This window comes from Trichomycterus rosablanca, chromosome 9 (genome assembly GCF_030014385.1).
Source record: "Trichomycterus rosablanca isolate fTriRos1 chromosome 9, fTriRos1.hap1, whole genome shotgun sequence".
NCBI classification, from domain to species: domain Eukaryota; kingdom Metazoa; phylum Chordata; class Actinopteri; order Siluriformes; family Trichomycteridae; genus Trichomycterus; species Trichomycterus rosablanca.
The window spans coordinates 17,465,009-17,478,533 of NC_085996.1; the positions used below are offsets into that span (position 1 = coordinate 17,465,009).

At 36.0% G+C, this 13,525-nt stretch overlaps 1 protein-coding gene across 1 annotated transcript in view; it reads left to right on the forward strand.

Annotated features, from left to right (window-relative positions):
• Window positions 1-8,482: 8,482 nt before the first annotated feature.
• itpkb (inositol-trisphosphate 3-kinase B) overlaps window positions 8,483-13,525 on the forward strand; it is a 29,021-nt gene continuing 23,978 nt past the window's right edge. The window contains exons 1-2 of the mRNA XM_063001194.1: window positions 8,483-8,555; window positions 9,905-11,177. Coding sequence (XP_062857264.1) covers window positions 10,095-11,177 — 1,083 coding nt within the window. The 5' untranslated portion in view covers window positions 8,483-8,555; window positions 9,905-10,094. The remainder of the gene's footprint in view (window positions 8,556-9,904; window positions 11,178-13,525) is intronic.

Below are 13,525 nucleotides of genomic sequence, written 5' to 3' on the forward strand. Positions count from 1 at the left end.
TGAACAACAGCTTGCTGTTCACACAGCTGTGTTTAATCATTTTATTCAGGATTTCATGAGGTCCTAATAATTTATTTGATTTTAGTTTTAGTTTATCTTAATGTTCTTGTTCAGTAATCAGAGTGTCTTAAGGATTCTGGTGGTCTTTAATAGCCTGTTCCAGTTCTTCTATCAAAATTTGTGTCTAATTCTGCATTTTAAAGAATGTTTGGAAATGGGTTGTCCAGATATCCCCATCTTGAATGGCAAATTCTTAATGTTCTCTTTTTTTTTATTTGTTCCAATTTTCCCATAAACTGATGTGTGTTGATTGATTGTTTAATACGTGTCAGTTGTTTTTGTGTGTACTGAGTTTTTTTTGGTTCTGAGAGTATGTTTATATGGTTTGAGGGTTTCACAGTAAAGAAGCCGTGTGTTACTGTTGTTTGGATCCCTATGTTTTTGGTTAGATATTCTTCATTTCTTAAAAGTTATGTTGTAGATTTTTTTTTAATTTAGCTTTAACTGCTGTCTTTTGGAAGATGCTATTACCAAGAGGTGAGCAAAATGTGTATCTTCCTAAAAGGTCCTCTCATGTTTTATCTGACGATGTACAAACCTAGACCTCGACAGAGCTGCAGGAGGTCTTTGCTGTTTTGTTTTATAATAACATGGTCACAATTGTTGCTGTGGTTTAAGGACGAATGGGAAGTAAGAATTTTGTTGTTATTAATGAATTTATTTCCATGTGTGTTTACGGTATCAGGTTGTGTTCCTGTTCTGGTGTCCAGATCTTCACAGACTAGCACATATCCCTGGGCCTGAAAATGCCAGGACTCTTTCTCTAGCTCTGAGAACATGTCTTTGTGGAGAGAATGTAATCCTTATAGATTTAACCAAATGTGGTAGTTTTCAGAGTGTTTATTACAGTGCTTAGTTTTTGGGTATATATATACTGTATATATATATATATATATATATATACCTCCTTGTTTCTACACTCACTGTCCATTTTAGCAGCTCCACTTACCATATAGATGTTCTTCATACCATGTTCTTCAATGGTCAGGACTGTCCTAGGACCACTACAGAGTAGGTATTATTTGGGTGGTGGATCATTCTCAGCACTGCAGTGACACTGACTAACACACCATCGCCGTGTTGCGCTGGTATGCATCACAGCAGCGCTGCTGGAGTTTTTAAACACCGCACTGTCACTGCTGGACTAAGAATAGTGTGGGTGGTTCTTTGGCAGTTATTTGGGTTGTAACTTGCTGGTGTATCAAGTAGCTGGACAATTGCACCTGGACATTCTTTCTGCTCAGTGTTCCCATTTAGTATGTGTAGTATTTTTACTCTACTTACGCTTTTCTATTGTCTTTTCTATGTCAGACTTCTGCGTTTGGTTTAGTTTGGTTCAGTACTTTGTTCACTAATATCATTTAGTTAATATTTTCCTGTCTAACTGTCATTCAAGCAGGTTTTTTTCAGCCCACCAGTTTTTTGCCACCATGAATTGTGTCCTAGTTTAGCCTAAAGCGCTTGCCCCACATGGCAGTTATGGTTCTTGAGGTAACAGCAACACGGTAAGCGCTAGTTCCACCTCATCCTACTATATCTTGATGACTCTCATGACTTTCTTGAAAGCATTTCAAAGTAGCCTTTGAACAGGATATGGAAAGTGGGGAGCTTTTCCCTGTGGTAGAAATCCTGAATCTACATTTGTGCTGAACTTCCTGATTTTACGACAAAAAGCTGACTGTAAATAGTGTGAATATTTGCAAATAAAATAATAAGATAAAGAAGTAGAAGAATAAAAGAAACAGGATGTCAAACCAACATAATAATGATAATAATACAACGAAGGAGAAGAAAAAAAAAAACATCAACAACAAAATGTTAACTTTGTTAAACCAAACAACTAGAAAGGCAACATTTGTGAACAAACTTGACAAAGCAGCTAAAAAAAAAAGAATAGCAGGCTGTTTGTGTGTTTTGACATTTATAACTCAATAAATACTGTAAAGTAATGTTCAACTCTGTTTAAACGTAATTTGAAATTCTAAAATACTGTTGTGTCAAATGATAGGTGATTGTATGTGTGCAAGCACACAAGCATGCTAGGCAAATGCTAATTTGTTGCTAGCTGGTTGTACTTGTTGGTTGTTACGTTTATTTAGGTGGTAGCTAAGGTATATCTAGAAGGTTTATATTGCAGCGGGATAGTTGCTAACATGCTATGCAGTTATTTAATTGCTTGCTGCTATGCAGTTGGCAAGGTGTACAAAGGTTGCTAAGCTGAAGCTAGGTGGTTGCCAAGGTGTATTGATTGTGTGCAAGCATGTATTTAATGGGGTGCAAATACTTTTGCACAGACAGGTGATTGTGCGTGTTCAAGCATGTATATGGTGAAGTTGTAAATACTTTTGCTAAGATGGGTGACTGTGTACAAGCATGTATTTGGTGGGGGTGTAACTACTTTTGCTCAGACAAGTGATTGTGTGTGTGCAAGCACGTAGTTGGTGGGGGTGTGAATAGTTTTGCTGACACAAGGGATTTTGTATGCAAACACGTAGTAGCACAATTTTGCTATTAAGGCAATTAGAGGTGATGGTTAATTGGTTGTGGGGTGATTGAGGCTGAGGCACTATTTAGTTGTTGGGGTAATTAAGGTTGAGGGGTAACTGTCTGTTGGGTAGTTGATGCTGAGAGGTTTTTTAGTTATTAAATTAAATTTGATGGGTAATTGGCTGTGGAGTAGTTGAGGCTAAGGGTTTTTTAGCTGTTGAGGTAATTAAGTTTGATTGGTAATTGGATGTGGGGTAGTCGAGCTGATGGGGTACTGCTGTAACAAGGTAATTTCCCTTAGTAGATCAATTATCTTATCTTATCTCTTATCTAAAAATGCTAAATGTTGTTTAAACATATACATATTTATGTTTAACTTTGTTTACATTTATGTAAACATATACAATTAAACATGTAATATTGAATAATGTTGAAATTCTGAAAAACAGTTAATTGATTTTTAAACATAAAATCTTGAAAGTCCTCTGTTATGTTTTAGATGGTTGCTGAGCTATGCTGTTGCTATGGTAACAGGTTGCTGTTAAAGAGCTGCTAGGCAGTTACTAAGATGATGCCATGACAAACCTCATGGCATCATGACATCATGACATCATGGCATCATGGCATCATTAAGGTGTTGCTTGGCATTTGCTATGTTGCTTATTTGCTAGCAATGTTGAACATTACTAATATGTTGTCAAGTCTAGTCAAGTCAATTTTATTTGTATAGCGCTTTTTACAATGGACATTGTCTCAAAGCAACTTTACAGACTCCAGGACCAATAGACCAAAAAACCCCTGTTGAGCAAGCCGAGGGCAACAGTGGCAAGGAAAAACTCCCTTAAATTTACAGGAAGAAACCTTGAGAGGAACCACACTCAGCAGGGACCCCATTTTCCTTGGGAGGCCTGGAGGACAACTTAAATGAGCAGAATCCACACAAATTATACATATACTGTTAAGTTTTCTGTTTTCTTGCAATTCATGTTTATACTCAAGATATTAGTATCATCCATACATGTGAACAATAAAATTCACTCAAGAAGCTTGAAGTCGTATTTATTGTTTATAGACCATAAAACTGAAGAGCACCTACAGTACATCCGTGGCGGCATAAAACTTTTCACGCTTGCAACTCTGCTCAACGCAGTCACATGTAATTATAGTGAGCAACGAAAAAATAATTCCAGCTAATACAGAGCAAAATAAAAGTTTCACAGAGCTATGTCACTTTACTAAGGACACAAAATAATAACAAGAGGAATTATAATACAAACAATATGATAGATGAGAACATATAACTCAACACCCCCACTTGTTCTCATCATCTTTAGTCATGTACAATAACAATATACACATTTAATTTCCAAACAGAACATTTTTGAACTTGACCATTCTAACTTTTGATACAGCTGTTGACAGTATTCAATGTGTATTTTTCCCTCGCTGACTGCATCACAAATGAAATGATGTTTTACATCAATGTGTTTGGATCTTGACCTGCTCACTGGATTTTTACTCAGTGCAATAGCCCCCTGATTGTCTCCATAAATTCTGGTATAACAGTAAACACTATTATCCATCCCATTCAGCAGCTGAGTTAGATACATGCTTTCCTGAGTAGTGTTTGCTAGGCTAATGTATTCAGCTTCGCAGGTGGATAGGGCCATTGTAGGTTGTTTTTTGGACTTAGCAGGAAATAGCAGGGCCTTGTTTTGTCAAGCTAAAACAGTACCCTGTAGTGCTACGTCTGTCCTCTACAAAAGATGCCCAGTCAGAATCACTGAATGTTATTAGGCTTAAAGCCTCATCTGTTTTCTTGAAAGACAATTCGTAATCTACTGTACCTTTTAGGTATCTCATGACATGTTTAGCCGCCACTAAATCCTGTGCTTTTGGCTTTGCCAGTGTTTGTGAAAGTTTACCAACTATCCAGCTTATGTCTGGTTTGGTACAGGTCATTGCGTAGATCAGGCTACCAACAATTTCACGATATTCCTTGGGGTTTTCAATCTCGTTGTTTTCTTCCTCATTTCTATTCCACTCCATTTTTAGATCACTCAGTGTAGCTCTGGACTTACAGTTTGACATTCCAAACTTTTCAAGCATTTTTTGGATGTATTTTTTCTGGTTCATTTTAATTTCTCCCTCTTCCTGCTCAAATTGAATGCCCCAAAAATATTATATCTTCCCTAGATTCTTCATGTTAAATTTGGATTTCATGGTTTCTTTAAACTGGTTGAGCTGATCATCACTACTTGCTGCAATGATTAAATCTACCCAGATGACCACTATTATTGTCTGATTTTCAAGCTGCTTTCTATACACACAGTGGTCAACCAAATTTCTTTCAAAATTGTTTTGTTCCAAATAATCATTTAGAAGTTTGTACCATTTCCTTTCAGATTGTTTTGGACCATAAATGGATTTCTGTAACTTCCACACTAATGTATCTCCTGTTTCTGATTTCTTTTCAAAACCCTCTGGTTGTTCTAAGTATATGTCTTCTTCAATTGGAGCGTGCAAATTTGCTGTTTTTACATCATCTGATCAAGTTTTTCTGAGCAGCTATTTGCATCAATGCTTGTACTGAGGTGAGTGCTTCAGTTTGTTTTAAAACACCTCAGAATCAACAACATTCATTGGGTAGAGGCACCCGAGCGGACTGCTGCAGGCAAGAAAAGTTAACTTCTCTGCTGAACAGGGCCAGAGCAAAGAACAAAGAGATGCAAGGTGATTCGGCTATAAGTCTCTACCTGCAAAGCCTTCTTTCATCAGCCAACATGTACACTCCTCATGTAATCACGGGTGAAGTGCTTGGTTTCAATACCTTATTATCCTCTTCCATTATGAATTAAAGGCATATATATTTTTCTGTTTTATTCTCTACACATTAGGATTTAAACTTTCCTGGTTCTACCCACTATTTGATCCACTATAGATAATCATATATTATTTCCCAGGAATAGTTTGTTCCCACAGATTTATACTTTTATCATTACTACCTAGTTATTACATTTACTTATTAATTGCACATCTTATTTATGATGTGTTAGGTTTAAGAGTTTAATAAACATTATAACTATGCAGAACTATCGACCTAATAAACTTTTCTTCATCAGAAAGTGACTGATCTGTCATGAATTTACCCTTAAAATGCCAGCGGTGCTCTGTAAATAATTATTAACTATTCATTATACAATTAATTAATTCTTAATTCTGCTAATTAATAAGAAAATCTTGTCAGGAAATCAAATATTGTTCAATTGTTCAAATGTTTTTGAAGACCTTACAGTTGTCATTAGTTTAATGCATGTGCTGCATGGCCCAGATATGCCTATTTTTTATTTTGCCATATTCGCAATAATATTCTTACTGCCTTTTGACCTATCAAACCTGAAGCCGACGTCAATCTTCTTTTCACAGTTAAAACTAAGACTTGCTTACTTTGACCAGTGTTAAGTTGTGCTTGAAAGTGTTGTCTTGTGACCTACTCTATCGCACAAGTTGTTGGCTCTGAAACTTTTCCATGTGCCGTTTGGTGGTGTAGGATACCTAGCAGTGTAGGAGTTTTTAAGAGTTGGTTATAATAGTTTGCATTACCTTTTAAAGTGTTTACTTGTTTGCTGACAAAGCTTTTTTAAAACTCTGAATAAACATTTTCAATTTTTGGTAACCTAAACTTGTTTGCCTTAGTTAAAAAAGGCATTTACCACACTAAAATTATGTTTTCAGTTTATTCATTGGACTTGAACTTCTTACATATTAATAATTACTGGAACTTTTGTATTTTAAGATTTTTGACTAGTAATGTACATAAAAACATAAAGACATGTTTTATAAGTTATATTTTTTTAAATTAAAAGTAACAGTAATAATTTTTTCCTGATTGTCAGGTGATATACAGTATAATAAAGAGTTATGCCACCAAATCTTACTCTCTGCACACTTTGTACATTGACCACAGTTTTTTAATCTTACATGTAAACCATATGGATCTGATCCATTTTCATGTGTAACCACAGATATTTGTTTATTTATGGTGACGGAAAAAAATTGTAAATCACCAGTACCCCAGCAATATTTAACTAAGATCCCATCCACATTGTAATCTGTAAAGAGTCATTTTTTGGTATAACCTTTTTCTGCTTAGGCAAGTCCTCAGTAGAATGTGTAAACAAAGTGCTACTCACACCACAATATAAGATTGATAGTATTATTATAATTTATGTGCATGTGTTCACTTAAGAGACATACAAAAACAGTAAAATGAGTTTGGTTTATTAAAGATAAAAACACTTTAAAAACTTTAAATTGTGTCTTTACTCTGACCTTTTGCCTGGTCTTTGAATCTGGACATGGAAATTTAATTTTCATACTACCTATCAGCCAGTCAGTCCATTCAAATTAAAGTGACCACTATAGCATTGTATTTTGCATTTATTAAAGTTGTCTAGATGGCAAATGTTTATTCTAAACAAAAAACACAAAGGTAAGAACTAAAATAAAAACAACAGAAAATGTAGCAATGAAGCATTCAGTAGACCAGAGGAAAATATTTCTGTTGTTGTATGACTTTCACATTGTCAAGACACACAGCAACATCAACTTAAAATCACATTACAGTAATTTATATGTATATAGCAGCAAAAAAACCCTATTTTTTGATAGGTGAAGTATCTTGAAAGAATGCTTCTGGATATAATATGCAGCATTATTACTTAACAGCAAAATATACAAGCTGTATAAAAACTAATAAACTAATGTGTTATGTATAAACCTCTATAAATATCTACCAAAGGACAAAAAACGAAGACAAAAAACCCCAAAAGTAAAAACACAGCAATCTTTACTTACCAAGCACTTTAGGTACTTTAGGTACATTAGGTACACCTATTTAATAAATACATTCATTGATGCATTTAAAAGCTACACTTACCATACAGATGACTATGCTTTGTGGGTATTCAGTTACAGTTGCTCTGTACTCTTTGTCACCCCCTGTAGCCCATTTGTCAATCAAAAGGGACCTTTATATGGGACCTTTATATGACCCCCTCTGACCAAATGGTATTTGGATGATTAATCATATTTAGCACTGTGATAAATCTAACGTGGTAAGAGTAGCAGGTGTCAATGCTGAGTGTCGATAGTCCAACCATATTGTCCACTGATGAAAGACTGACAGATTATATATATATATACAGTATATATATATATATATATATATATATATTCTCTAACTGTACACTTACAATAAATACTTATATAATTTTTTTTTTTCCTAATAAAGAGGTAACTAAGTTTACACAGTGTTATTACCATGCTTGTGTCATTGTGGTCCACCAACCAAACATCATCTGCTTAGTGGGTTCTATGGTAGGTGTAGCTTTCAGAATAATCAATGAATATGTGTACCAGATTGCCATACCTATCAAAGTGTTCTGTTAGTGTAGATTTAAAAAAAAACATGCAGTGTTTTAAATATGGAATATGTTAGAAAAAACTACTGAGAAATAATTTTTTTGTGTTGAATATACTATTTGTGCTTTGAATGCGTATTGACAAAGTACCTATTTATGGAAATAAAAAGTCAGTTATCAGCACACATGAGACTTCAATGTTTAATAAGACAACCACAATGATAAATTAATCTAATTTAAAGCTATATAGGCTGTTTGTCCGCTTAATGGATTGAAGGGGCTTCCCACAATGCCCATAGAAGAAATGTTCAGTTCAGCGCGACTGTCAGTTTGAACTTCCTTCCTGTGTTGTGTGGGTACTCGACTACTTGAGCTGTCAAAGAGTGCATCGGTGGTACACTGCTGCTCAACTGTTAGCCTGCATTAAGAAGTTTGTTTGCAGTCTGCTTTTGAAGTTTTTGTTCTTTGTGAAGGTGCTGGTGTGGATGTGTTATTTAAATTAGTTTATATGAACTTTACGGACTTTTTCGGATTTTACATAAACGGGTAAAAAACTCCGATTAGCGTTTACACTTGTTAAAAGAGGTAAGCATAACGTTTACATTTATGTATTTAGAGCAGAAACTTGGTGTTTTTATATACAGAAAACAGCGTAGTTTACGCTTTTTGTGGTCCATCTAGCAGAGTTTGGTAAGATAAACGGGCTTTTTCACAGTATAATAGACCAATTATTAGAGGTTTTGAAAAGGGCAACTGAAAAGTCTTTATTGTTTCACTAATTCAAGTTGTCTATCTGTTAAATGCAAACGCAGTAACAGCTGTATTAACATCTCGAAAATGTATTTTTCAAATGAACTTTTCCATATACTTGTATTTTCCATGTACTTTTTTGTAGTTCATTGGTGTGATTGATTACTGACCACCACGTGTTAATCGAAGTGTTTTGAAGTGAATAGCTCGAGTCTAATAATCGAGTAAGTAATAATTTAACTTACTACGAAACAAATTCTTACCTAAATTGTCTTAAAACAGCAATGATTTGGAAAGAGCAATTAAAGAAGTGTGTATATAGATTTGGGATTGTATGCATAAATGTTTTACCAACTGTAAAAACCAACCCCATAATTGTTTATGTAAACCACAAAATATTGGTATCAGGGATTTATTTAGGAATAATGAAGATGTGAAGTACCATGTCAAACAAAGTGACGAGGTAAATCGTTTTGCGATTTTAGGGCATATTTTTTAGTAGTGCATAATTCAGGGCAGGCTTATTGCCCAGCATTCATTAATGTATTATTTTGTTAATCTACATTAAAAGCTTCGCCTTGATTAAAACCTCATATTCCTTTTACAATACCAATGCTTTCCACTCTTGCTCAAATGTAAATACAAATGTTTGTTTCAACATATTGTGTATTTACTTTAATCTATTGGAAGTTTTTTGCAAATAAAAGTAATATATGCCCGCTACAATCTGTGTAAACTCAGTGAAATTACTGATTTAACAAAAGACAACTTGCAATATTTGAAAGATAAATCTGTCCTGCATCATGTTTTAAAATAATCTTTGAAGAGTTTGTATTCATATTAAAGTTTTTTGCAATTACTTGTTATTATACAAGTCCAACACTTTTCTATCTAGCAATAAAATGTTGATTAATTTATTGGTTCTACTGTATGTGTTACAGTTTTGTCAATGTAATTATGACTTTATAATAAATAATGTTTTTTAAATTGCTTTCTTTTAAATGCAAAACCATTTAAAATATTTATTTGAATTGTGGAATATTGGTTTGCCACAGTGAGTCAATCAATTGTTTTGGCTAATTTAAAAGTTATAAGATTTAAATCTGATTCAAAACAATTATTAAATAGTAATAGTTGATCTAGTTGATTTTTTATGCTGATAACTTTAAAATGTTTCTTTTTAGAAACCTGCATAAGCCCATGGATCAGTAAAGAAAAGTGAACGAAGCACATGGATTATGAGAGTTTTTTTCTGTCACCCACCCAGTTTACTGTCTTAAACATGAAACACAGGATGGTTGACTTTAGAGGTTATTGCTGTGTGGATGACTAGGTCTAAATGGGACGGCTTATGGACAAAGCCAACTTAATACTATGGCTGCTTATGCCCTGAGCAGCCTGATCATGATGAACCCTAATAACCTGACTGAAAAGAGCAGCCCTCGGACTGCCAGACCTGTGCTTCCAGTGCCGTGCCGTTCCACCTACAGCCCACTGCTGGGTAGGTCTAGTGGTTTCTACAGCCCTGGCAGCCCTAGTTCATCTAGTACCTCTTTCGTTTTTGCCTCTGGAGTTACCAGCACCAGCACCTCTAGACCACGCTCACCGTGTCGGTCACCAGACCTGTTGGGAGTGAATGTGGGAACTCGGGTTCGGAGGCTAAGTGAGACTAGCCCAGAAGAGGAGCAGGAGGAGGAAGAGAGGCGTGCTGCTCAACAGCTCCAGCGCAGTCTAGAGCTTCAGAACGTGGAGGTGAACAAGAAGGTGGACCTATTTGAGGCACATATTTCTGCTCATGCTCAGAGCAAAGAATTTCAGCGCAGCCCACGGCTTGCCAAGAGACCCAGCCCAAATCGTGTTTCCTTTCCTCAGCAGGATAATTCCTCTACAGCTGGCTTAAAACTTCAGAACCTCTGGAGCAGGGACCAACTTACAGAGATACCAAATGAGGTACAGAATGGGAGAAACTATCAGGAACTTGAAAGGAGTAAAGAAGGAAATGGTACAGGGGACACAAATTGGGAAAAGACTAATATACAAGGAAACAAATCAAAGGAAACTTGGAGCAGCGTTGACACCTCAATCTGTAGTCTCTCCACCACCTCACAAGGGGCTCGCAATGACTTATCCACATTCAAGAATTTGGAGACATGGTCCGAGACCTGCTCAACTAAGGATGTAGCTGTACCAACTAAATCTCTGCCTCAGGTGGAGGCCAAGGATAGTTCTCTTGAAGTGGGTTCCATTCCTGCTGTCATAGTAACAGATCATGGCATTGGGGCTGTCTGGAAAGGCCAGGAACCCCAGATCAGCCCACAACCCTCTCAAACACTGCGTAAGCTTTCCTCCTCATCGGCCTCCTCCACAGGCTTTTCCTCCTCATGGGAGGAATCAGAGGATGACATTTCCAGTGACCCAGAACGCATGCCAGCCTTCCTGCAGACACAGCAGAAAGCAGTGAGTTAAAACTTTTGAAAAATACCTCAATCCTTTACTTTTTTGTGTTGGGCTTCATTAATTTTGCCCATATTGTTTTCTTTGTTCAACAAAATCTTTAATTATTGCTGTTTCCTAAGGTTATATAAATTAATTCCCAGCTGCTGATGATTGATTTGTACTGAGAGTGGATGTAAAGAGCTTACTGTTTCCAGCTGTATAACAATAGGAAAAAAGCCTTATGCATTTATATTCAAAATATGATCAGTTTATCATTGCTATCAAATGTGATAAAGTATGAAAAAAGTCATAGGCATGTTTCAAAGCATATTATAGCAGGGTTGCTGGGAGAATCTATGACTCATATGAGTAAGAAGCTGAATTATCCGGCGTCTTACTTCTGCCAGCAGCAAACCCTAAACTGGGACAGACAAAACATTGGTTAATAATCAAACAAACATATTCTTTAGAAAGTAGAAACATTTTAAAACTTAAAAAAAAGATGATAAACATTATAGAGACCACAAAGTCATTTATTAAGTGTCAAAAATCCTCCTTTTTTATTTTTCAAATTTCTTTGCGTAATATTCTTTTTTTATTGTTCAGTTCATTCCAAAACTATTCAGTGGGGCTGAGGTCAGGGCTCTGTGTTGGATTTTGACAGCATGTCCAAATACTTCTTAACAGCCCATGGTCTGTTTTTCACAGAAAAAAAGATAGATCTGGATTGCAGTCCAGCACCTGCACTCTCTTACCTTGGTCCTTTTTCTCTTCAGCCCAACCCCACTGCCCTAGCTCTGTGGTGAACTGGCAAAGGGATGAAACAGAGGAATAATTGCCACAGAGGCGGCATGACGTTCCTTTCCAGAATGGACCCACCTGTAAATCCATGTAGCTTGGTGGGGTTGGGGATCCACTCATGTTTTGCCATCTCCGGTTTGTTATGAGGGTTTTCTATTTTTCCCTTTTTTTCTAAAAACTGGGTTGTTGTGGATGGCCAGAGCAGCCTGTTATACTATGACAACCAGTTCTCAGTTTTGTGCAATACCTTTTCTGTTCTGTTAATATTTCTTTTCTGCAGGTTGCAGATGCTTTTGTGTTTTTCATTTGTTGCTTTGTTTCCATTATGTTTGCCACTGTGTTTATTTGCATATATGTTAGTGGCTTTATAGCCACTGTATTGTTCTACTTTGGTCAAGCGTTTTGCACTTGGGTTCATTTTCACTTCTTCACACTAACTGGTTTGAGAGCAAAAGGAAATAAATAAATTTTTTAAATCTATAAAGGTGAGAGCACTAAGGCGGAAGTTGGGTGCAACACATCAGCTACAAAGTGTCATGACACAATTGCCGACCAGTGCTTTTCCCTATAATGCTATAAAAGCTATTTAAACAAGATGAATTAGTGAACCTTTGTACTTACAGTACTTTGCAGTAGTGTTTTTTTTTCTTAAAAGCTTTTTTTTGTTTAGAAAGAGTTCTCAATAAAGGTATCAACAGTTGCAACATTGGTCATCATGTCTGGTGTAATGTATGCAATTTAAGCACGCTTATATAGCCCTAAGTTCAGTTGTGGCGTATTAGGGCTGATGAGCATGATATCAACTGGGATTTGTAGTTTATTTTATTATCAGCCAGATGTTTTGGTGAAAGTTAATCAGAAATGGGGAAAAAAAGGATAGCCTTAACACTCGGAAAAGGGTGGACAACGTAAACACTTCTATAGATCTTATGGTAATTTTTTTTATTATACATAAAGTCACTGTTAACATGAGAAAAAATAACATAAAGCCATTTTTTTCTGGTAAAATTCTTTACCAGTTTATTGTGTCATGCACCTAGCTTACCATTTAAAAAAACAATGTTGAATCCAAGATGACAGCATTACAGATGGCCGCCATGTTGGTGACATCACCTAGCAGGTTTTTTCCTTTCCCCACAGTGTCTGCCAAATCATTTGTATATGAATGTTTCCTTACTTTTAGACACCCTGTATAATATATAAACTGATTAGCCAAAACAATAGGTCATTACACAATACATTTGTTGAATGCAGCAGATATGGGCAGGCATAAATTCCTGAGTGACTTTAATAAGGGCCATATTGTTATGGCTAGTGGGGTGACATGGTGGCTTAGTGTGCAGCACTGTTGCCTCAAAGCAAGAAGGTCCTGGGTTTGAGTCCCAGATGGAGCAGTCTGGTTTCTTTTTGTGTGGAGTTTGCATGTTCTTTTCACGTCTGTGTGGGTTTCCTCCAGAGATATGTCTGAGGAAAAGTAAGCAATGAAGACTCATTAATGCATATGAATGCTATGACATCTTGTATGAACAAACAGAAAGGCAACTGTGCTTCAAACCGCCGACAGTTAT